This window comes from Anser brachyrhynchus (assembly GCF_964034855.1).
Source record: "Anser brachyrhynchus genome assembly, chromosome: 1".
Taxonomy (NCBI): domain Eukaryota; kingdom Metazoa; phylum Chordata; class Aves; order Anseriformes; family Anatidae; genus Anser; species Anser brachyrhynchus.
Genome location: NC_137694.1, coordinates 97,213,339 through 97,238,350, shown reverse-complemented (window position 1 = coordinate 97,238,350; position 25,012 = coordinate 97,213,339). Strand labels below are relative to the sequence as shown.

General features: G+C 45.0%; 3 protein-coding genes across 6 annotated transcripts in view; 1 reads left to right on the top strand and 2 right to left on the bottom strand.

Moving 5' to 3' along the window:
• The window catches only part of CFAP44 (cilia and flagella associated protein 44), an 81,067-nt gene that overhangs the window by 3,074 nt on the left and 52,981 nt on the right, over positions 1-25,012 (top strand). For all 3 annotated transcript variants that reach the window (XM_080566704.1, XM_080566703.1, XM_080566709.1), the window contains exons 2-3: positions 311-432; positions 1,389-1,548. In XM_080566704.1, coding sequence (XP_080422830.1) covers positions 311-432; positions 1,389-1,548 — 282 coding nt within the window. The remainder of the gene's footprint in view (positions 1-310; positions 433-1,388; positions 1,549-25,012) is intronic.
• Positions 3,702-6,828, bottom strand: LOC308182396 (apovitellenin-1). Of its 2 annotated transcripts, XM_080566949.1 has the most exons (5): positions 6,782-6,828; positions 5,312-5,413; positions 4,783-4,942; positions 3,993-4,117; positions 3,702-3,892 (listed from the first exon to the last, which is right to left on the bottom strand). In XM_080566949.1, exons 2-4 carry the CDS (start codon positions 5,370-5,372, stop codon positions 4,018-4,020), a joined length of 321 nt encoding a protein of 106 aa, XP_080423075.1. In that variant the 5' UTR covers positions 5,373-5,413; positions 6,782-6,828; the 3' UTR covers positions 3,702-3,892; positions 3,993-4,017. The 2 variants fall into 2 exon arrangements, with proteins under 2 accessions (XP_080423075.1, XP_080423074.1); XM_080566948.1 differs by having other exon boundaries at positions 3,705-4,117; positions 6,782-6,827.
• ILDR1 (immunoglobulin like domain containing receptor 1) lies at positions 7,771-24,561 on the bottom strand. Its single transcript, XM_080566832.1, has 8 exons — positions 24,412-24,561; positions 22,068-22,238; positions 20,614-20,763; positions 19,767-19,886; positions 19,467-19,613; positions 14,920-15,051; positions 12,493-13,319; positions 7,771-11,429 (listed from the first exon to the last, which is right to left on the bottom strand). The coding sequence occupies exons 1-8, from the start codon at positions 24,455-24,457 to the stop codon at positions 11,388-11,390; spliced, it is 1,635 nt and encodes a 544-aa protein (XP_080422958.1). The 5' UTR covers positions 24,458-24,561; the 3' UTR covers positions 7,771-11,387.

Genomic DNA, 25,012 nt, shown 5'->3' with positions numbered 1-25,012 from the left:
CCCATCCGTCCTGATCTCCTGAGGAATGTCCCAGCCTGCAGCACCCATCAGGTCCCTTCCCACCTGTTCTGCTTCAGCTTTCTGCTCCTGAAGCACTTGTGCTGGTTGTCAGCCCTCCCAGGCACAGCAGTGCATGGTGCAAGCCATTTGCTTGTCAGCAGCAAGGTGTAATTTTTCCATGTCTAGCAGGTAAAGGGAGCTGGGATGCGTAAATAGCAAACAGTTCCGTGCCATCAGCAGGCTGAGCAACAGAAAACAGTGTAAAGCACTCAGCACGGTAGATATTTACCAAGAAAGGGTGTTTTTGCAGAGATCAGGAACACACGAGATGTTATTCATCCATCTCAGAAACGACAGCAAACGGACATCTCTGAAGATTTCATCTCAATGGATTCAGTTGAACCAGTTATACCACAAGCTTTCCCAAAGCTGGTAAGTGAATGATGATTACTCACAAAGAAAGTTTCTGTAGCATGAATATCAACCAAAGTAAACACTTCCCTCACAAAGTCTCTCCAAGAATGTCGGGGCACTCAGTGAACTTTCAGAGGCATCACTTGGGAAGTGATTGCCATCTCTATTTATAAAGAAATTACAGGCAGATTAAGATTAAGCTGTTTATTCCTACCGAGCGGATGAGCAAATAATTTAAGAGTAAGACCCCTTCACTACCAGTCCCATCAGTTTGCCCCAGGATCCCTGTTGGGATAAAATGCCTTTTTTTTTTTTTTTTTACCTACCTAGTCCCATCCTGAATGCTGTGCCAGATCTCAGCTGCTAGTTTCTGCTTTTAAAGAACTTGCCAAAAGACGATGCCTGCAATGTCAGGGTCACAAGTGGCAGCAGCAGGTTTTTTATTTTGTAGATTGTCCTACATTGTAGATTATGCAGCAGATCAGCCACCCGAAAAGTTTTCTGTTTACTTCTTTTAAAGCATACAAATGCTCAGATAACTGTGATTGTGAGATTCGGGAGAATCAGAGATCTACATGCTGATTCAGTTTTGCCCATATACTAAAACTGATCAATATCAAACGTGGCTGGCTAGGACTTTCTGGAGGTTACACTGCAGAGGAACGAACAGATTATATGCGTGTTTAACAAAAGATCAGAACTGCATTAAGTTTTAGCATGGAATTCACAGCAAGTGCTGCTCTGCTCCAGCTATGCCACGATACAGTAGAGAAGTGACACCGGGTTGCATTGACAAAGCAATACAACTGGCTCAAAACACAACGTGAATTCCCCTCTACTTTCCAAACTTTTCCCTACCATTTTTTTTTAGCAGCACATACAAAGAGAAGTCTGAAGCACCAGTTTCCAAGGCACATAACTCTAAGGACACATTCAGGCTCTTTTAAAAGACTCATGACTTTCATTCTTTTAAGGAGAAAATATGCCTGGAGTGCCCAAGCAGTGAGAAGAACACCCGTCCTGAGAAGCCACAGGATGCTGAATGCAGGAGTGGATTTAAGATACAGAGCTTTGCCTGCAAGGGTTACATTTGGGAAGAAAGAGAGAGACTGAGCAGACATGCAAAACAAACAGGTAGGAAATTATTTCTGTAGCAGAAAGGACTGAAGTTTCTGTTTTTTTTTCATGTGGTCAACATGCATATCAGCACAAACTGCAGTTTTCTAAGCCTTTTTCTCAGTAGCGATGCATTAATGTAATTCATATATGCATGTGGCACATTCATGCGTGACCAGGGAAGCGGAACTAGTCTGAGCAAAACTGGCAGCAATAAAGAAATCTGCAAAATAGGTCTGCAAAAGTGGTGAAGTAACTAAAGGTGAAAGAGCTTGCTGCTCTGCATAGGGACTGATTTCACTCCAACTGTGCATGGTACCACGTACCTGCTGAGACACAGAAAATGTGAAAAGAGATTTATTATTCAAGACAACTGGTTAAGTGCAAATTTATGTCAATAGCTGATCCAACTAATAATTAAAAAAAAAAACAAACAAACAACCCCCAAAACATAGGAGTCCCATTTCCCCAAAAGACCATTGTCCTGCATTATTTGCAGCCTACCATATTGCTCCAACAGGACAACAGCTAGAGCATGTTTGGGTTTGTGCTGGAGCAAACTCCTCACGTAGGGGAGACCTTAGAAGAGGAAGTTGAGAGTGGGGCAACGGGAAACTTTGGAGAATCAGGTACTGCTGACAATAAGTCTTTCTGACCTATAAGAAAGAAAGTGGATATGTACATTTTCAGTATCCAGTGCTTCACACCAAAGAAAGCCTTCCTGCTCAATTAGGACTTTCTTTCCCCCATCATAAGGCTGCCCAAGCAATACAAGTACTGAAGCTTGACAATGGCAAAGCCTTGTCTCTTGACAAGGTCAAATATTGTTGTAAATTGTGGACTGCGGGGTAAAATCCAAGGCTAGAACTGTGCTTGTAGAGACAGGGCAGCTCTTCCACCAATGCTGGTGGGAGGTTGGAGCAGAGATACAGGATGAAATGTAGCCGTTGCCTGTTATTTAGCCTTTTGTCAGCTATTTGAATTCATTTCGACAGTCAGACTCAGCTAGGGGAAGGGATAGCCTTGAGGTTGCTGTTTTGTCTTCCTTCAGTGTCTATTGCTTCTCCCTCCTCTCTGTCACCCCTCGCTTCTCCCCTTGCTCTCTTCCATACGTCCATGACAGCTGAACGCTAATGTCTCCCAGTTCCTCCTTGGGCTGTCCCCCTTTTTATGTTTCCTCTACTCATTGCTGGTTACCAGATAACCTAGAAATAGTGTCAGGGAGCAGCAAGCGCTGGGCTGCTCTAAAAGGGAGGACAAGCCAGGAGCCAGCAGGGACCGCAGTACGTTCAGTTACACTCCAGTAACTCTGACCCCAACGAGTGGAAACCAAACAGAGATGTGCCCTAAAGGACAGTAGTGTTGCTTTGCAGTTTTTAGGCAAATCTCCTTTTGTCAGCCTTGTAAATGCTGTCCCTTCTAAGCAGCAGCCCTGCTCACATGCCTGTGACTCCTAGATCTTGTGACTAGCAGTGTTTTGTTTTAGCTTCTGCTGCAGTCTCCCACTGTGATTTCAGACATCGCCTACTTGTTTCTGCTTACCCGCTGATGAAGTAGGTGGATTTCTTTACTTAATGTGGGCATTTGAGATTAGGCACACTTACACAGGGCTGGCAAAGACCTTCTAGGTCTTCAAAAACAGTTCTGGGCATAGGCGCCCATCTCATAAACTGATCACCCTCCATCCTGAAACTACTGAGGGATTTTCCCCTCCTTTCTCCTTTGGAAAGGCTCCCTCACTGCTTGAATGATGAATCACTCTTTCAAAGTCCTACTCAAACTGATGCACAGTTTCATTTACTGGCACTTGTTTTCCCAAGTGATTTGAAATCTTCAGACACTTGATGCAGATGCACCTGCTTGCTTCTTACCTAACCAAGGAGCACAATCAGTAGGACTCAGCACTTCATTGTCTGTCTTGATGTGAGGTTATGGTCGCCATGTTGTGGCTACCCCAAAAGATGCTCAGGTAGTCCTGTCCTGTCCCCCCATCCACCAAGAGGAGCCTGAGCTTGGTTAAATGTGCCTGTACTGTCAGGGTTTGTTACCACAGTCTGCAATGACTTACTGTGAATTGCAGCTATATTCTCAGCAGAATGGGGTGCCAAGGTGGATGTGATTTAATAACAATCAATACAAGTAGGAAACCTAAGGAAGTGTAACAACAAGAATTTTTTTATTAGAGGGTCAATAGCCAAGTCATTCAGGAGGAATTAATTTTCAAGATTTGGCTACAGAAGAGCTCTGCAATCTCATTGCCCTCCCCATGCCCAGCAGCTTTATTTTTTTTTTATTATTTTTTTTTTCGGGGGAGACTTCAGCAGGTTTCTTCCATCCTTTGGTCTTTGACGCTGGGTTCCCTCTAGTGGCATTAACAGGAGCATCGATTCTGTGTTATTGACTGATCTTGGTCCATAGAAGGGGCAGGGGGAAGAGGACACTGCAGGATGCTGTCAACTCACCTCAGGAAACACTGGCTTCTTCTGACTAGTAGCCTAGCACTTTTGTATACCACAGGTTCTTTATTTTTTCCATCAGCTGTTCAGCCAGTAAACTGAGTTTGGTCGTTTCTCTGATGAGGAAAGTCCTGCAGGAGACAAGAGCATATGTGGTAAGATACACACGTATGTGAGTGAGGGTAGTTTGCATCTGCAGTAGTTATCAAACTACCCTTCTTTCACACTGCTTTTTTCACTGAGAGTGCGAAGCTCCTCAGCACTCCTAGAGGGGCTTTCCTCAGAAGATAAGAATAGGTAGTATTTTCCATGACTTGGATGAAACTGTATCTCTTGGGTCATCTTGCTTTTCCTTTCAGGAGGAAATCCTTTCCCCTTCTCTGAGGAATACGTATTTACAGTTAGAGCCAATTGTGTGAACTGAGCGCCACCAGTGTTTGCTGGCACCTTTAGTACTCAGCCCCTCACAGACAGCACCACTCCACCTACCCAGCTCCTTTCAGGGGGGCTGATGCCCCACCAGTCAGTGGCCTCTCCCTCACTACCCATGTCTAAAGAGCAGTATTTGCTATCCCCGTGAGTATTGTATTCAATGTGCATCCCTGGGAAGAGGTTGCACTGTCATATGAAGCCATATCAACCTTGCTTTTAATTATAGTCACATCATGCTGTGGTTGTTGATTAATTGTCCTTTGGGTCTCCTTCTACAGATAGTTCATTAATCTGTTCTTTCTCCCACTCCTCCCTCTCCCTTTCCACCCATGGCTGCTGCAATGCTAGCACAGATTTTCCATACCTGGTCCCAACAACTACTGGAGTCTGGGCAGCATCCGCCAAGAACTGACCAACTCTAGGGGACATCTTGTTCACAGTTTCATAGATGTAAGCTGCAATTGCATCGGGGATGACCAACCAGTCACGACGGTCCCTCTCAAAGATGGACTTTGAGTGCACTTCTGAGAAGGAGGAGGCAAAAAAGGCATGAGGTTTCTCCAGTTCCTCTGATGTCTTCCCCCACACGAATGGGAAGAGACATGAAATTCTCAGGTTCGGAGCCTCCCCCAGAATTTGCTCTAGCTGCATCCAGCAGCACCTCACTGCTAATTTTGGGGCACCTGAGTCATAGGCTTTACATGCTAGAATATTTGCACCAGGTATGGATGGTTTGTACACCAAGCTCCTACTGTCTGGTTTCACTCTAGCTAGCACCATATATTCATGTTTTTACCTTGTGGATGGGACATATATTCATATTTTTACCTTATGGATGGGACAGGCTTCTCTAAGGCAAGTGAAAAACTGTTACAAAAGCTTTTCAGACTTACCGGGAACGGTGGTGCTAAGGAGCAGGATCAGAGCTATCACCAGTGCCCTGGATTGCACCATGGTTTGCGGTACCAGTTCAGCCCCGCGCACCGGGAGACCTGCTGGAATCACAACACAATGCTTTGTTTGTTTTCAGAGAACATGTCTGTTAGACACCACATTTGTGCAACAAACCTAATGAATAAATGAAAAAGAAAGCAGGAAAGATCACATGGTGCGTTTCTTCTGAGGTGAGGAAAAGATAGCACAAAAATGAGTGTACTTTTATTTATATAATAACAAATATCCACAATGAATGAGAGCTTTGAGTTCCAGGAAATCTGTGACAGTTAAAGTTACTTTTTCTTTTTTTAAAAGAAGAGAACTAAAATTCCATGTTTCAGTATTTGAGCAAACAACTAAAACTGGCTAACAACAACTGTTAAAAACTGGCAGTGGTCAGAATAGGCTTCTTCTACGCATAGGTACAACTGCAAAAAGTCTATTAAGTCTACTGGTTTGATTTCTTGCAAATGGCTCTAAGAACCTTGTGCTAGTCAGTGCTTCATATAAAATGATCTGAACGACCCAGTGATCTGAGTATTTTGTCTTGAACTAGTCGAGAAAAGACTCAACCAGGTTCTTTTCCACGCTGTGATTAGTGAATCAGATAGCAACCCAGGCAGAACACGTTTTTAGAAGGGAATAAGTACAAACTTCAGCCTCATCCAATATCCTTTTGTCTATTAAAAAAGGCAGAGGAACTCTTAAAAAGTTGGTACTTAGTACGTTGAAAGGATGACATTGCATCTAAACAAGATATTCAAATACAGTGTTCTTAGAAAGGTTTTTAGAAGTTAAAATTGATTACAGCCTGAATTACGGGGTGGCATGTCATGTCAGAACAACACGAAGTGAACATTGCAGTACCAAGACCTGCAACATCAAAAAAAGGCTGCAAGCCTATTCCTTATGAATACTTTGCTAAATCCTGTTCCAGGTAGTGGCACTAGTCAGTGCTCCCTCTTATTCCACAGTAAGACAATTTCCATTTTGTTCTCCTTCTATGCACAGATTACCTCAAAAAGTTACCACTCCATCTTCACTAGACATTTGCCAGCCAGCAGCAGTTCCTCAGTTACCATCCTCCCTTGATTTTTAATCCTAGAGCCAAATTCTCCCTCTGTAGACAAAAGTTAGAAATTTGCTTCCCAGGAGCGTAAAGAGGGGATCTTACCTGCTTTAAAGCCTGTAGCCCCTGTGTTGAGAGCAGCTGGGAAAAAAGTTATACATCTTCCAACGCTGAAACTCTGTAATCCCTACCATGGGCTCGACACTCCTATGAGTGTCCTATGGAGCCATCCATCCCTTAACTTCAATCCAGGTTGCTCGAGCACTCCCACCCTCTTCCCCCTCCACTCACTTCTCTCCATCCTAGATACACCATTCACAAAGTCCATACCACCCAGAACAGACAGTGCAGCTCTTACCTGTCCTGCTTTCTCTCTCTCAGGCCGAAGCTGAGGTAGATGCTCATCTGAGACACCGGCATTTATGCAGAGCTAATATAGAGATAGGAAGGGGTCAAAGGTCCTGCTTTGTTTCCCCATTTGCTCTTTTGCTGTTATTGGGATTTGGTAATGGAGGGTCAGTCTGACCTGAGCCTAGGAGACATGGAAGGCAGCTCCTGGGTCACTGAGTCCCCTGCTTTTCAGGCAACCATGTCATGGAGGCCCCTTTCATAAGCTGACCAAATTCCACATTAACAGTAGCTAGAGCTGGGCTGAATTTTGCTCCCACTGCTCCTGTGGGAAGGCCCATTCTGTATTCTCACTGGGCTGACAGATGCAAACTATTTGTGGCTATTAAGCTCATCCATATTTCACCCTCTGTTTCCAGCACTTGCATTAACCAACTGAGGCACGCAGGTAAACGTGCACATCCATGCAGTGTTCTCGCAGTTCTTCTGTCCCTATATCCAAGCCTTTTTGCACAGACTGACAAGATGGGCATGCACCTGAGCCATTTGTCAAAACATGGACTGGGGAAATATAATTTCTCCCCAGGCTGCTTGAGGGACTGGGCCCAGTCAGAAAGTAAGCGTTCCCCTTTCACAGCCAGGGCAGCCAAGTCAGTGATTGCAGCAGTGATACAACTCAGGGCACTTCATTCAAGAGGGCTGTCAGTGGGTTCCCAGACAATTTTCCTACTTTCTTGGTGAAATATTTATTAATTTTTTTCTTGGGAAAAACAAACAAAAAAAACCTCCTGAAAATATTACAAACACTGACCAAAAAAAAAAATCCACTCATAGAAACAAACCATCTTGCATTTTTGTCCAAAAATAAGCAACAGAAAATTCTTACTAATGTCTAACGAGGTTACTTCTAGAAGTCAGAACAGAGAATTTTCAGTTCCACTTCTGGTGAAAATACTCAAAAGCAATTTATGGTCTAGGAAGAACACACAGGAGCAACAGTTTGTAAGTTCCTTTATATTTTAATGATACATTCACAATCATTGAAAAGAATCTACACATTTACCACCTGCTCTTACAGCTGCAATAACATTCAGAAAACCAGTACAAGGCACATTATAGGCATTAAACTTAACAGAAATAGCAATGAGCAGTTATTACTATGGGTGTTAATTAACGTCACATCTTTCTCCTACGTCAGATCAACAAACGGCAGTTTCTGACTGTACAAAGAGGGCGCTTTAAACTGATGTGCTGCTCGAGGTAGTAACACCAACGGGGTTTAGCTGCCCTGTGCAGTGATATGTACAGCTGAGGAGCTTTGCATTGTGGTTGCTATCATGAGGCAACTTACCCTCCCCACCAAGTTAGCCTAACTTTACCTAGTGCTATCATGAATACAACCCCACAGATAGCAACTGGGCCTTTCAGCACTTTCTCCTGCCAAAAAGGCAATTGCCAAGCCCAGATCAATGATTGCACAAGAAGCAGCCCTTGCCCCCCGTTCCTGGAACGGCATCCTGGAATAGCAGGGTGCTCTGCAAATAAGCAAGAAAGCCAGGTATTGCAAGTCCTTTCTGAATCAAAGAAAAAATAATTTATTACTTTTTTTTTTTTTTTAAATATTTCTTGATGAATCTCTGGCCTGAGGTAGAAAGCAGCTGACAGAAGCAGCATGGGTGTCCTTATCTGCCCCATGGGGCATGGTCACTTACTCATTACATTATTATTTTAATTAGGATAACTCCAGTGGCTATCAAGGCACTCTTGATACAGGAAATTCATTCTGGATGGTAAGGTATGTTCCTTCAACTGCATGACAGGAAGAAACAAAAGTCTAGAGTGACAATAACTCTAAAAAAGAAACATATCCAATTTCTTTCACCACAAATGGGCTGACACGTGAACATCAGCTCTTTGGAATGGCTAAAAAATTAAACATCAGTAAGTTACAGCCTAGAAAGAATAAGGCTAGGCCATTTCCTACTGTAATTTCTTTCAGTGTGTAGTATTTGAGCTACTCAATTCAATCTCTCTTTTAAAAACGTCAAAGATCTGGTAATCTTACTGGAAAAAAAAGGGAATATACATAGTATTGAGCAGTGCTGTTGCAAAAACTTTCATTTATAGCCAATTAAAAATAGAAATGAGCATTTAAAGTGTAGCCTATTTCCTTACAAGCTTTTCTGCCTGCTTTCAGTTGCAAAGTATGCATTTATAGATTTCCTTTTTAATTGTTTCACAGCCCACCAACTGGTGCTTTATGAACTACAGTGTTCTGTGGACCAGATATTAGCAAACCTGGTACCATTTCTGCTTCCCTGCTGGAAAACCTAATTGACTTCTGTCTGCAATTTAAGTCACAGAATTAAGTCTGAGATATAATCATTTTTCCCTGAAGAGTTTTGTTTAACACTTCTATAACTGTGAACAAAGTGACTGAAGAGGAGCTCAAGCATGATAAAGATAAAACTCTTCAGACTTCACACAGCACGATTTGCGTGAATTCACACAATCTACAGTTAGTCACCATGGCACAAATATGGGGACCACGGTGACAAGTGGCGATGGAAGGCTCTTTCACGGTATTTAGATCAAAAAGTGCAACCTCTGCAGCTGGTGTGCTCACACTACAGCGTCGAGCTTCAAACACTGCTGCTGTTACACACAGACATCTGGGTTTTCTTGGTAAAACTTGCTGGACATGTGTTGGCTTATACACAGTTAAACACTAAGAAAAGGAAACTCTTTCCCGTGCTACCAGATCAGGATCACAACTGATGTCTCAATAGACTCTACTCTTGAAGGAGAAAGGGGCATTCCCTGAAGCCTGGACATTTAGGCTGGGTCGAGAAGCTAGCGGATCCTGCTGCTCTATCTCCATACAAAGGAATCAGAAATAAGCACTGTCAGCCAAGAAACTGTAGGAAAATGAGCGCTCTCCATTGTAGCCTTTGGTCGACCAGCAACTGTATCAGATATCCAGCTAGGAGTGCTTGCTTCTAGCATTATGTTTCCCATCATTGTCCAAAGAAAAGAAAAAGGGAGGTGGGCAAAATGAAAGCATGCCCAAGTCAGTCTTCCAGGGACATCAGTAACTGGGACATAAAAGAACAAATAATTGAAAGTGTCCCATGTGGCACTGGTTGGGAAATAAGCTGGGCAATACAGTCATTAACACTGGCCAATCTCTGTGCCTGTGGGTTACACAATAATTCACAAGATGCTCCTAAAGCTCCTTGCCAACAGTTGAGTCTTGAATCCAGAAGTGCCTTTGGCAAGCCAGTTTTCTGTGGAAGCTGCCAGCATGCAACTACAACACCCAGAGAACATCAATTTTTCCAGCACATCTTAAATGAAAACAAGGGATGAATCACATGGAAGAGAAATGGCAAGCCACTCCCCTTTGCAGCTGGTCTCAAAGCATAGAGAAATCCTGTGTTCAGGTTGCAAGGTAAGAGATAAGAAAACCCTGCAACCTAGCTGTAGATCAGATGCACCATGTATTCAGAACCGGTGTGTGTCGGGGTAAAGATCAAGAAGACAATAGTAAAAATTGCGACCGTAAGACTTCTTCGGAGCCCTTTATCCCACCCCATGTATATCATACATGGCACAGCGAGCAAAGGGAGAACATAAAACGCATAGAAAAGAGTAGATGGCTCAGGAAGCATACAACCATCAAAGTCATGCTTCCTAGAGTTGAAGGACATTCTGGTCCACCATATGAGGGACACTAGTCATATCTTGCTCAGTCCCGGTGGGGACAACCAAGCTTTGGTAAATTTGGCCCATTACATTTACAAATAAATTCAAGTCTGCTTTAAAGGCTAGAACAAGCATTGCTATAGGTACTAAGGTCTAAGCTTAACGTAGGGCAGGGTATTTCAGTCAATACAAGGCGCATGAGGTGGTAACTTTCAGTTGTGCCAGTGAGCCCTTATTAAGGCAGTTGTACATCCTTCTATCATCCTTCTGTCGCTGTGATTCTTCTTTTAGGAAGAGAGGCTTACCAGATACAAAAGGAAGCAAATGCCTAACTATGCTGAGTAGCCAGGCAGAAGCAGAAATTTTACATATTCTGAAGTATATCAGAGGGCCTAAGAAAGGAGATGTTGTGCCTCCCTGCACCAGGCTCTGAAGGGGCCTGATCAGATGAGCTCCAGAGGCCTCCTCCAACTTATTCTATTGTTCTGACTTTACAACTCTGCGATTATCTGAGTCATTCTCCAGAAACTGGTGTGCAAAGGACCAGCATTCTACAGACTGGGTTCCTTGTAGTGCCAGGGTACCTAATGAAGGCAACTGATGTCTCTCTTTGAAGTCTGGGAATACACCGTTTATTAAAAAATCCTGCTGGTTCCAATAGAACATTTTCAGTGGACCACAGCCCATTAAAAACTTAAGTCTCCAAATCAAAGCAGTAACAAAAAGGTGTTACGTATTGCTTTCATGGTCACTAAACATAAAGTCTTCAGGGCCACAAGTTTAAGGGGAAGCAGCTTCATCTTTTGTGTTGTTTGCTGGTTGCCTGTTCAATTAAAAGCAGCCGTTCCAACTGACATAGCTGAGAAGCTAAGAGGAGTCCAGTGGGAATCCCAGTTCTTTCGGTACTGGCATTAAATGACTATGCTTCTTGCACTGTGGGAACTCCCTCTGTCCTGAAAGAGAAAATAAAAGATTCAGGAACAAGGAAGGATGGATGGAAAACATGCGTCTTCCTACCTGCTCTGAGCACCACAACAAAACCACCCATACATCCCAGCTGGGACTAGAGCTGCATTTCCTTAAAAAATTCAGAGGAGAAAATCGTTATATGCAAAATACAGCCCTTTTTGAAGGCTGCCACCTGGTAAAATACTGCATATAGGCAGTAATGGACACTTAACACTTTTTTGTTTTTAAAAAACTCCATTTTTTAAAGGGTGTCTAACTTGTGGTGTCTAACTCGGAGGCTAGCAATTGGATATGAAGCTTTTCACACACAGGATGCTGGCTGAAATATAGTCCCAGTGTGAACTGACAAGATGAGATGTGAACAATAGCTATTCACTGCCCATATAATGGGAGTGCAGTGCTCAGGAGTTGCAACAAGGAAGTCACTCTCACCCACCTGGCCTGAAGGATCATGCATTTCCCACCACTACAGCCACTTGTGATTTTAAAAGCCTATTTCACGTAGCTTTAGGCATCTTACCTAGATGCTTTCCCATATGAACTATCTTAAAAATGCCACCAAGACAGTATGAAAATTAAATGTCAGAGATTGGTAATAGAATTACTCATACGTTAAAATAAAAGTAATCAGTAGCAAAGCAATGCCAGAAAAGGCTAGAGAGGGATACTCAATACTGCGGCCTACTCTGGAAGTGCTCCTCCCTAGGCAGTGTAGAAGAGCTTTTCTAACACCAGCACACAGAACCCCAAATGGCTCTAGGTAGGAGCAGCAGTGAGAGGGTGTAACATGTCACCCACTGTGGGATGTGATAGGGGACCTACTTTATTTAGCTTCTCACTTTGTCTCTGAACACACTATAGCCATGCAACATGTGTCTGAAGGCAGGGAACTCAGCAGCCTCTTCATAACCAAGCTGTGCAGGGTACTCAGTGCTCCTTGCCTGCCTTTTGAAAGACAACAGGCTGCAGAAAGTAACAATCATTTACTCTCAACCCCAGAACCTAGCTCCTCCCTTAGGCAGGAGAGCAAAAAGGCGGCTGACTTACCGACCGCAGTCCCGCACCGTCCCTGTGCTTGCTGTCCCGATCTGGGATGATTTCCAGTGAGCGGTAACTGGGGGGTTTGTCTTCTGGCCATTCCCGAGACCGATTGCGCCGCCTGCGGTTTGTCGCTGGGAGACGGTCGTGCTCCTCCGAGGAGCTCCAGGACCCCCGGCGAGAAGGAGGAGAGTAGCTGTGCCTCCGGTGACCCGAGTTACTGCTCCTCCCGGTGTGCTGCTGGTACTCTCGCCTCCCAGCCGGCTGCTGCCTCCAGTCACGATGGTGGCCGGAGCGCTCCCTGGGCTCCTCCGAATAGAAGCTGCAGCTGCTGCTGCTGCTTTTGGCCCTCTCAGTCCGGCGGGTGGGTGACACATCCCGTCTGGAGTGCTGGGGCCTGCTGCTGTAGCCGCCTGTCCTCTGCCGCTGAGGATAGTCCTCTCGCTGCCTGTCCCGGGGCTCCCGACTGTAGCTGGAACGAGAATCCCCGCTGGACGGCAAGGGCCACCTCCGATTTTCCCTCCTGTTCTCTGCTGCAGAGTCCCAGGGCCTGGGGCTGCGGGCAGCTCTCTGCGCCCGTGAGGAGTTGCTGCTCCCATGGGAGGAGGAGACACGGTCGGCGAGCGGAGGAGGACCTGTTACGCTGCGTGGCATGATGTCGGAGCCCAGGGAGGACAGCAGGCTGGGCTGCACAGCCTGCCGCTGGTGGGGGGGTGGCTGGGGCTGCGACAGGTTCAGTTTTTGGATTTCAGACTCCAGATAGTCCAAAACACCCTTGTTAGGGGCAAGTTGAGCTGGTGGCTGCACCAGTGGGAGGCTGTTCTGCAGAGACACATCTAAGGATAAAAGCACAGGAGAATGCAGCAAGTCAAGGAGAAACAATCTTCAAACTCAAGCACCACAACCACACAAAGTGAAGTATAAAGCGTAGCAACTGGTAAGTTGCAGCCAGGATCTGTGTTTTGAGCAGCACAGAGGTAAGAAATCAAAGTCATCCGGAACACCAAGAAACGTGTTCAGAGAGGAACACGTTTTTCCCTACAGCATTGACACCATTTTTTCCTTAAAATTTCTTTAAAAATTAGAGAAAGTTCATAGTGTTTCCTCTTAGATTTCACTGAGCTGGAAGTAATATGGATCAATACTGAAAAATAAGATTTTTTTTTTTAATACAAATGCACATAAGCACACACATTTCTTCACCAGGAAGCTGGTGCTGCTCTGGAACAGTTACCCAAAAAGGTCATGGAATCGCCATCCTTGCAGGTTTCCAGGACTCAGCTGGACAAAGCCACAGCTAATATGACTGAGTTTGGAGACAGTCTTCCTTTAAGCAAGAGCTAACACTAGATGACCTTAGAGTTCCCTTCCATTCAGCACCTCTAAAATTTCAAAGTTGACCTGAAACATGCTAAGAAACAGCCTGAGGAATTTAGTTGTTCATTGTACTCTGCCAGGACACATGTGCATTTCCTTGAGAAGTCTCAGTGCATTCTGTCTTAAATCATGATGGCTCACTCACCAGATCTTCCTAAAGAGAACTGGTGTCCTGGCTAGGAAAAATGGCAGCTGTAGAATTAACTAGAGAGTTAAAAAAAAAAAGTGTACGTTCAAATGTGTTGAATCTAACATTATGAAGTTTACAAACCATGTCTTCAAACAACAGTTTGTAACAGACTGTAAATCTGTGACTGCTGTATAGCGATGAAAAGCTAAGTTCAGATGAAAAAAATATTATATTTGAGAAGCCATTATATTGAAATCCCCTAATTTTGTGCAGTTATTAAGTAATAAAATAACTTATTACCAGCAATATCATTTATTTCTCTATAGCTTCATACACTCCATCTTTCCTCATCCATTAAGGCAGAAATATATACCACTGATGTAGGATTTGGGGGCAGAACATCTAGCAAGTTCTTCCGTGTTCAGAAACGAGTCCTTTATTCTTCACTGCTTGCAGGCTAGATCTATTGCACGGAAGGGAGTTTGCCCTCAATCATATGAAGACTAGACATTTGATAAGAACTCAAACAAATTGCACCTCACTTGTCATGTCAATTTTGGCTATAAGGAGTTGACCGTGACCAGCACGGCAGAACAAAGATACAGTACCCTCCTCTACCACATGAAGTGAGATAAGCTGGGTATATTTACCCTGCAGTCACTGTGGTGTAGCACAAGTTATGCCCTAGTTAGCATTAAGCTACTTCACTGGCACTGAGTCTAGCAAGACACTTAAGACAGATATCCTGTCTTTATCCACCCAGGCAAGTCTAAAGAGCACTACAGATGTTGCAGAGCTGTCATGCTAGGAACATCTTTCTCACTTCTGCAGTAGAGAGGATGAAGCCTCACTGCTGAAGCTGCCTGAGAAGTTTCCTGCTTCTCGTCCCAATTTCCCGATTTCTCTCTGAAATGATGCCGTGACCTCACCTTGTTGCAGTAGAGGGTTCAGCTGGTAAGAGGAAAGTTGCGAGTTCCTATCGCCGCCTCCATAGAACATGTTAGGCGACATCCAAGGCGCAAGTGCCTGAGCCCGCTTCATGAACCGATGCCGTTCCAGTGCTGTAAAAGAGGAAGAAAGCTTAGGGCAACTACCCCTTGCACAGCTTGCAGTACACCTGCCATCTTGCTTGACAGACTACAGACTTTAAATGTGACCAGGTACATAAAATTCACAGAATGAAAAGCTCTTGCCAACCTATGACAAAGGTTAAAAATTAAGAATAGGAAATTTCAACACAAACTTGTATGGCTTCAAAAAGATACCTAAAACTGAAGAAAAGGGTTACTGCCAGACATTTAGGGTACATTTCCAGGAACTGGGAACAAATAGCACTATGATTAAGTACACAGCACGTAACCAAATGCAGGACTTCTGCCTGCCACGTCATTATGAGTACAGTTGTAGAAAGGTGGGAAATAATGGTTCAGACAGTGAGACATCTACCACACTGTTTTCTCTCTTAAAACTCTTTCAGCTTGCCACTGGTCTCCTAGAGTTAAATGAGACCTTTCTTGCCCCCTTCATGTAGGCTTTATCCAGATCTTATCATCCACACCACGCTCTGAAGCCTTAATTGTTTCCTCTCTGTTCCACAGACAAAGCACTCAGAGATGCATTGTCCAGCTTCTCCCTGTCTAGTCTTTCAGCTGCTCTTGTCTCTCTCTCTGTTTTACCTCAGCATGACTGCTAAACTTAAACCCCTTTGGACAGGGTGGTCAAACTAGTGAACAAACTAAATTTCCTATTCTCAGCAGCAATGTCCTGTGAGACAAAAGAGCAAACTCCATGGAAATTCCTCTCCCTCACTACTTTTCCACCACTAACTCCACACCCCTACCACAGGGGTCAGGCTCCAATCCCACTTCACCTTTTCAGCACTTCCATCTCAACCCTACAGAGACAATCCCACCACCTGTCTTCAAATCCATCACTCATTGCTGCTTTTTTGGGGGGAGAATAGCTAAAAACATCTTAAAGAAACTTACTCCTTCTACCACTTAGAATAAAAACTCAAGCGTACCAGTAAATTCTGCAAGCCCAACTCTGCATGGCTTGTCTCTCACTACTGCATGAAACTTTTCTGCAACTGGGACTTCTGCAAAATTTCTCTGGAGTCTCAGAAGAGGCAGAATTTCACTGAAGCCTCTTTTCCTGTAAGGCACTAACAGAACATTCTTGCCTATGCATTTCAGGAGACAGGAATGTAATTGCCTTTGAGACATTTACCCCTCTGATAAATCTGGCTGAAGTCAACTGATAAAATTAAAAGTTACTGGAGGGGAAGAGACTGGGGATAGACAGGCTGACTACATAAGCTTTCCTTCTTTAAGAAACCAGGCTACAGCTAAGCTCCAATTAATTCTGCCCCCTGGGTTCATCTGTGGCAAGCAACATCTAGATTGTGTGCTCTTTGGGTCTCAACTCCTCCCTCCATTTCACAGGGCACTTCATTTCTTAAACAGATGGTACATATGCCTTCCTTTAGCAGTTTCACTAAATTTACACAGAGCATCACTTGTGGCGTAACAGGGACTGACCATGCCTCTCCACACAGCCTTCCCTTTCCCCCCAGTTCATGCAGCTCCACTTTGTTCTTCACTCCATATTACTTCCCCCTCTCCCGCTTGGCTCCAAACAGACTGACCTACACAGCTGGGGACTTCAGGGGGTTTAATCCAAATACTGTGATTTTTCTTCAAAGCAGTGTGGCCTGAGGTAGCAGTTTTCAAGAATTTTATGTCAAACTTCATTCATTATTTTTTTTTTCCAAGGGATTTTCCTCCAGTTCAGCCTTCAGACTTGGAAGGAAGAGAGAAAGAAGAAAATAGAGGCATAAAAGGAAGAGAAAGGCCTTATCTGTTCTCCCACTCCTCTGGTTATCACCTTGAGAATGTCCTACCACCTGCTGAGTGCACATCCCTGGGTTTTGAATGCAGTCTGGCCTGAGCAGTGAAAGGCTCAGCAGCTACAGGGATAACAACTGCACTGCAGGTTCTCCTCCTTAGGGTATGAAGGCAGTTGCTAGGACCAAAGTAATTCTGTGCCTGTGATTCTCTGATCTATCCCTACAGTTGAACAAATGCAGAATTATCCTTAGACTTCTTCCAATAACCTCATCTTTTCTTCCTCCTCCAGACACTTTGCTTTCCAGTTTGAAACTGATACATGAACTCACTGAACTATGCACTCTGGTTCCCCCCAACTTAAAAAATGGAGGTAAAGTTACAGATCTGTTTTCTAAAGTGCTTGTGAACATATTTATCTTCACCCTAGTTCCAAAACATACCTGCTGTAAAACTCTGGCAGGATGTTTTGTTGTTTCTTCCACCCATTCCCTGCAGAGAAAGTTTGTTCTTTACCTTTGACAGACTTTACAGCTGCCGGGACAATTATCCAATTCTAAAAAAAAAAAAATACTTTCCAACTTAGTCAGACCCCGGTGCAAATACATCCTTGTGCACCAATTCATTAGTAGGAGAAGTCCACGGGAGAAAAGGAACTAATAGGAACAGAAGGAGGTCAAACATGTATTTACCACAGTATCTGTACTACCAGGCTTTTTTCACAGAGTTTTCCATGGGGAATATAATTGGCTTGCCCCTGGGGCATTTTTAATATTTCTGTAATACCAATTCTGAATTACCCAAACAAATCACTTATATTACTAGGTTCAAAATCGTGTTAGCTGATGACCTGACTTAGAACATCCAGTTACCTTGCCTCACTGTATTCTATGCCCATTCAGCAGACCTAGGCTACCCTCTAGTGGCCAGTTAAGTGGGAAGAATCAACCACAACTTGCACTGTAATTCTAAGATTTAACTGAGGATTTTTGCCTTTTCTTCAGTTGTAGTGGAACTCTTATTCCTCAGGACTGGTTTTTGAGATGCCTCCTGTCTCAATCTTCTTTTGTTTTTTAAGTCTCCAATTCATTTCCTGAAGGCCAAAAAGTCAGTCAGATGCAGGATGAAGTGAAGGAGCACTAAAGCAGGGGAGCAATCATAAGGATCCCTTGCAAAGTGGATGATAAAGAGGGCAGGCATCTGGGATGGAAATTACATTCACTGAATCCAGCAGCCAGTCAAGGAGGCTGAACTCATCCATACCTTCTCTCATGAGCAGGGAGAAGTTTTGGGAACCCCACAAGAATCTCTCATATTTATCCTACATAGGAGGCAGGAAAGACAAAAGCATTACTCTGGAGTGTGCCATCACCTCCTACAGAACAGAAAACCCTCCAAAAAAGCTCATGCGTTTTCAGAATCCATTTTTGATGAGAACTAGGAAGTCTGGAGGTATGAGTCTTTCATCTCTATAACCTCTCTCTCCCCTCATGGAAAGTAATTTCTCTGCCAAATTTGCATAGCGTCCTCACCACCATACATTTCACTTGACAGCCCATAAAGCCCCAGAAAGTGTTTTGTTCAGTTTTGGCTTTAGCAAATGAGATGGTCTGTTAGCTCTTTGCAAAGGCTAAACAGATTAAACTTCAATCTAAACCTCTCACAGGCACTTCTTTTAGCTCTTAGAAAGCTTACTAACACCCAAGGTATACCAAGTAATTCTTTTGCAGTTAAAAGGAAACCAGAAACACGGCTCTCTGTTCACAAATCTTCTTGCAGCATCCAGGGAAGAATCTGGTGATTTCAGTGATAAGTAAATGTATTTGCGGTGTTTTGTTCCTGTCAAATCGTGTAAACTGCATGGGGGGTATTCTACCTTGTGTCGCTGATAAGTTTCAGTTACAAAAACACAGCAGATAAAAAACCTCAGTAGCCAAAATTCAAATGCCATTCCTGGCTGGCCCTCTTAACAGAGCAGGGTCTGGCTGCAGAATCTTTGTTTCTGCAAAAACCTATACACAACAAAGTTTCTCTTGATCCTCAAAACCTCAGAAAGCATTTGCAGTATTGACCATCATGACAGACCATCTTTCTCGTTTCTTTCTCACTTCCTTCTCCCCATAAAAAAAAACAAACCTTTTTCTTGTGAAAGAAGTATCTCCAAAAATAACAAGAAGAAACAAAAATCTAATTTTTATGCAAGTACCTCTCAGAGCAACACACTTGAAGATTAGGACAGTTTGGAGAGTAACATCACAATAAGGACAAGGTACTTGCTTGCCTTCCTCATGTGCACAGGCATAAGAACCACAAGACAGAGAAGAAAACAGTCTTGAGCTACGCACAAAAGGCCAGTGACCATGCCCTGCATGACATGGGCAAAGCTGGCAGTGAGATGGCAGTGGGGACGAACTTCTGAAAGCAGGCCATGGAGGCGCAAGGTGGGATCCGCGTCCCTAGCTACCCTTCTCTAAGTAAAGTGATCATGAGTGTTACATTGCCCAAATAAATGTCTCAGTCTATATGGACACTGAACTGGAGGGAGAAAGTGGAACTCAGCAAGCTGTGTCTCAAGCTTTTGTCTTGACAGAAGCCATGAACGGACACACATTTGGACATGGACACCTCACCTTCCTCATTACAGCAGCACCGGGTTGGGCAGCAGACACATGGGATGTGGCAGCAGCAATACTGGGGGCAGCACTGGCACCAGCATATTCCTATCAGCAGGAGGAGGAGGAGGCCACCGAGGATGATGAGGAGTACTGTGAGCCAGTCTGTGGGAGAAATGGAGAGAGAAAGAGGATCCCTACGTACCTGCGCACAGTAAGTTACTAAGTACCTCTCCACTACTGGAGAAATATTTGGGTGGAGAGAAAGAGAACAGAAGGAGGTATCTGCTACCCAGGCAACAGACCACTGGCACTTACGCAGCACAATCAGCTTAACTTCTTTGTCTGGATCGCCTGAGGTATCTCCTGGTGCTTCCACAGTGCAGTAGTACACGCCATGGTCCCACCACATGACCTCACTGATGACAAGGTCTGCCCCTGCAGAAGAAGGACGGAGAGGTCAGCAGGCTATTTGGGACTGACACTACTTTCAGGCCCCACTCTAAGAGGGTCCTCGGCCTGCAGGCAACATTCAGTACTGCATCTCCCCTCTCCCCAAGGGTAGCCATCACCTTAAGGCAATCCCCTTTGAGTCCACTGAGAACTTCTGTAAACAGCAGTAACTGCCAGCCCCTTTTCTCTTTGTGTTGCTGGAAGGCAACAATACTTAGAAGTGGGGCTAATTCTTTGTGCCATGAAATACCAGAGTGCTACCAGGTGATGGGTATTAAAATGGATGCTGCCAACACTAGTTTTGGAACACAAACCACAGTCCCCATTAGGTCAGACATCCCAGTAACTCCCTGGAAGTAGCAACAGCTACTGCTCCAGGGGCAGCATGGAGCATACAATGCACGTGGACAACTATACAGTACTTCTTAGAGGAAAACTGTTTTCTGGCCTCTGGACTCCTCAGCTTACCTTTGCCCTTCAGCAAAATGCTCAGGCATCCTCAACTCAGCCTTAGTTTGTAATGCCTCCAACACCCTCAGGCCAGCTGGGAACAAGGGAGCTGGCCCTTCATAACTCTTGTTCCATTGCCACCTCACAGAGTATGTGTGGCTACAGATGGCATTAGCCACATTTATGCTTCTTGTCACTTCACAGGCCCAGATACTGGATAGTTACTGAGCTCGCTGCCTGCCTGTGAGGCCAAGTCACTTACGGTTCTGAATGGTGATCTTCCGTTGCCGGTAGTCCACACCCAGCACAGGCTCATTCTGTCCGTATTTCTGGATGACGATGCGCACCTTTCGCTGGCTGTCGTTGCAGTCATCAGAAGGGTCCTGGCCAAGAGCTAAACCAGCCTGGTATGCTATAAACACATCACCAGAAAAGATGCCAAAAGTTATTATTTCAAATTTAATTTTCTATCCCCTTGTAAGCAGTACGAAAACTTTTTGAAAACTCTTGAATGCACATGTGCATTTGCTTTTGTTCAGTAATAGAAAGCATGGCTTCAAAACAGCAAGGACAAGTTGCTTTGGAGTGCTTAAAAGCAAACAGAGATAGAGCCACAGGAATGACAGATTTTGAGAACGTAGGAGCTGCAGTGGAGATGACTCGTGCTCACAACAGAAAGAACAACAATAGAAAGAAGCTAATAATGGTAGGCAAGAGGGCAGGTACCAATATGAAGGTAAACTGCAAGGGAAAAAGTCACAGAACTCCCAGGACTACTGGGATAAAAACATAAGTGTGTTTACCAAACAAAGTATCTAGACATACATGAACCGCTGTAGGAATTATCTCCCTATCCCTCCTGTATGCCGTTACATGTTGTGGGGCTCCGAAAGACAAAAAAGAACCCATCATCTGATTCCAGCTCAGGATTATGTGGAGAGGCCCAACAGCATTAACGGGGGACTAGAGGCAATTTCTGTCTCTCTCTTGAGAGATTCACAGTATAATCTAACATTGAACAGCCAGGCATTTGGGAGCTGAGACTTGAGGAGACTACTCGTTCAGAGAGCATTGTCTGTAAAGGGTTTGCAATGAAGAGAAGAAAGGACAAATTCTGAATTCATTTTTAAGGGCACAATTAAGCTAAGGTTGACCATCTTAAACCTACCATCTTAAGAACCATAAACATCCCTGAAACAAGGCTGCACACACCACAATGTCTGCACATGGAGTGCTGCTGCAGGTACTAAATGCTATCACTTAGAAGTCTTTCTGCCTTCCAAAATGCATGTATTTCTTCCTAAAATCAGTAACACCCAGTAACTGGACTCTAGCTCCAACCCTGTGCCCCATCATGGAATCATCAAGTCTACCTGTTGTGGGACCCTTGCTTTCAAATCTGCAGAAGCAGAAGGTGGGGCTGCCAAGTTTGAGATGTGTCAAACACGGCTGAACCTCACTGCCTGCTAATCTGATGACATGAAGGACAGATGAGCTGATGTGGCTGGGATTTCTATGACACAGGATCATAAAGCCTTCACATTGCAAAGAAAATCACAGTCATGACCTCTTTTTCTTGAATCCTGGGGAAATACCACCAACCAGACCTGGCTTGTGGTTAGGAAGAGGTCAAAAGCCTGTATTCCCCAGTAAGTCTGCCTGCCCCTTCTTTTCCATTTGAAAAGGGATTCTTTGGAGGACACCCCTGACACTCACAGGTTGAGTAGTAGTCAAAGATGGGGTCCTTGCAGAAGGATTTGAAGCGCCAGGTCACCACGACATCCTGCAGCTGTGCTGAGGTGCTGTAATCACACTTGAGGATGACGCTGGCAAATAAGGTGGTGTAACGCTCAGTATCCTGCACTGTCACCAGCAGGGAGAGACAACCTGCAAACAAGAAAACAGAAGGCAGTCAGCCGTCAGGAGCACACATCACATCACAACTTTCACTCTGGACCAGACCCACAACTTCTCTTTGCCTCACACAGGACCTGCATCTACAACACCTCGTTTTAATGAAGCTGTTGTTGTGCACGTTTACAACTCATTCACAACAACTTCCACAGCATCTTCTACCCAAGCAACAGCATCCACTGAGCAAGTTTTTACAAAGTTTCTCAAAAGCTATGCTTTATTTTAGCCACACTCCAGAGACATCTCTATCTTGTTTAAACTTTGATAATAGAGTAAGTTGTGCTTGTCATGAACAATAGTGAAGTTATCACCAGTTGCCTTTGATAAGGCAATACAAACAGCGCAGAGTGAGCGTAGGATGCCCTGTTTGGAATTCATCCCAGAGAACAGGGCATGGCTTGCAGTACTATGCTAGGTGCTTTCTTGACTGGGGAGCATGACAGCAGGGAAGGAGGAAAGGAAAGGGGGAGGTCTGGACGGCACCAACCAAAAGGGTCATGAACAAGCACTTGCTTTGTATTGCGTATTTAAAGCCTTTCCCTTTATTCTATATATTCAGGATAAGAACAGGGATAAGGGAATATATAATAACATCTGGATCACATCTGCAAGCATCATTCTTTCACTATCCTCTTAGGCTGCATGGAGTATGCTCCTGGCAGTTTCCGCCAGGTAGAAACCATATGGCTGCAGAGGTGCAGCACTGCCTCAACAAGTCTTTTTGCAGTAGGATACTGGCAGTGCAGTACCTGCTCAGTTTCTACCTTGAAGTAAGACCCTTGGCCAGCCAACTCGAAGCACAGCAGAGAGAGATCTTTTGCCTAAAAAAAATGCCATGTGAACACAGAGAGGACTATGGTAAACTCTGAGTTCAAGGCTTTTCTGAAAAATAAAATATACGCACATACACTTAAATACAGAAATAGCAGCAACTGTGCAAAATTCTAGCAAAAGCAAGGCTCTGTAGTTTTTACAGTGCTGTAGCAAGACAAGGGCTGGTGATAGGTAGTTGCAGTGGCTCTTATTTAATTGCATTGTATGTTAATGCACTTTGTATCAGCTTTCATTGTGAAACATCTAATACACAAGATCTGCGCGGGAAACCACATGAAACCAAACCAAAATCTGAACCCTCGAGACTGGCAAAACCTTCATGTCATTGGCAGCCAAACAGATATTTCCCATAAGAATTATGACCTGTTATGGCTCATGGAAACACAACAGCCTTCCTGTGGGCTTCCTATAGCAGCATCTCTCAGGCAAGAATAAAATACTCAAAACCACTGTGTAATTTTCACTTACTGAAACCAAAGCTCTGTTTGAAAGGGACCTTTAGTCACTACCTCTGTTCTACAAAGGAGTCAGAGCTGAAAGGTAAGTTCCTTACTTTTTAAGGAGGTTAAAATCCTACTGTTCCCACTGGAGGACAGTGAGATGTCTCAGCATGTCTGATGTTTCATATTAACCCCCTCAACCACGATCACACAAGACAACTGAAATGCTGCGACATTAAGGCAGGTTCCTAAGGTCGAGCTGCATTCACCTACAGCATGCTGCTCTCCTTCTTTTCCTGCTGAGAAAGAACAAAGCTGGGCACTACCAACCTAGCAAGTCACGCTACCTCAGATCTGTGACTTCCTTTGAAAAGACACTGCCCTTTAGAACTGGCGAAGACAGTTTTTAGCCAGACCATCCCGCAGGCACGTTGCTGCCAAGCAAGACAATCAATAAGCATACCTCGGTTATTTTATTGCCTCTTTTACCGGTTCTCTGTGAAAAACATATCCTTGGCGTTTACAGTTAAACGTAAACAAAGACCCCAGAAGCACGGCGATTGTGCGAACCCCGCTGCCTGCCCCGAGGCGGCCGGGAAGCGCAGGGCCACTTCCTCCTGGGCCAGGAGCCGGCCGCACCTCTGGGGCACCGAAACCACCCGGTGCGACCTTTCGTGCCGAGCTGGGGCGGGCACCGCTCTTCCGCCCTGCCCCGGGATAAGCTCAGGACCGGGGCCGGACCACCCTAGCCCCAAACCGGGACAGGAGCGGGGCGACCCCGTTCCCCCAACACCAACGCGTTCGCCCCGACGGTGTCCCGGGGCGGGGAGGGAAGGGGAGGCCGGCAGCCCCCATCCCACCGCCCCACTCACCGGCCGGCAGCCAGGCCAGCAGCAGGCAGGCCGGCAGCAGGGCCATGGCGGGGCTTCCTCCTCCTCCTCCTCTTCCTCCAGCACCGGCCAGGTCTGGCCCGGGTCCTCCCCTTCCCGTGCCACCTGTCCCCTCCCTGCCGCGCGGCCTCCCTCCCGCCCACCGCCGCCTCCTCCTCCTCCTCCTCCGCACCTGGGCGGGCAGATACCGGCCCCACAGCTTCAGGAACCGCTTAAAAATGTATATGTATTTATATATATATATATGTATATACACATATAATACACATATATGTTTATATATATAGTGTGCAGGTGGTGGTGGCTGACAGCCAGCCTTCTGTCCCACAGCGGGAGGTGGCAGGTGCTTGGGTAGGTGGCCGCTCTCCTGGAGCTCAGGTGGAGGCATTTTGCTCCTGGAGCTCTGGTTTTGCAGATTTCTTCTGCAGAGCCGACTATGAAAGGAAGACCGGTGTGGAAAGGCTCTCACCTGCACCCAGGAGCATTTCAGCCCCATGTGGGAGTCGTGAGATGCTGGAGAGTGTCGCTGTGGTCTTGGCGTCTCTAGCTGGGCCATTGCTGGGGTCACACCTTTACTGGCTGC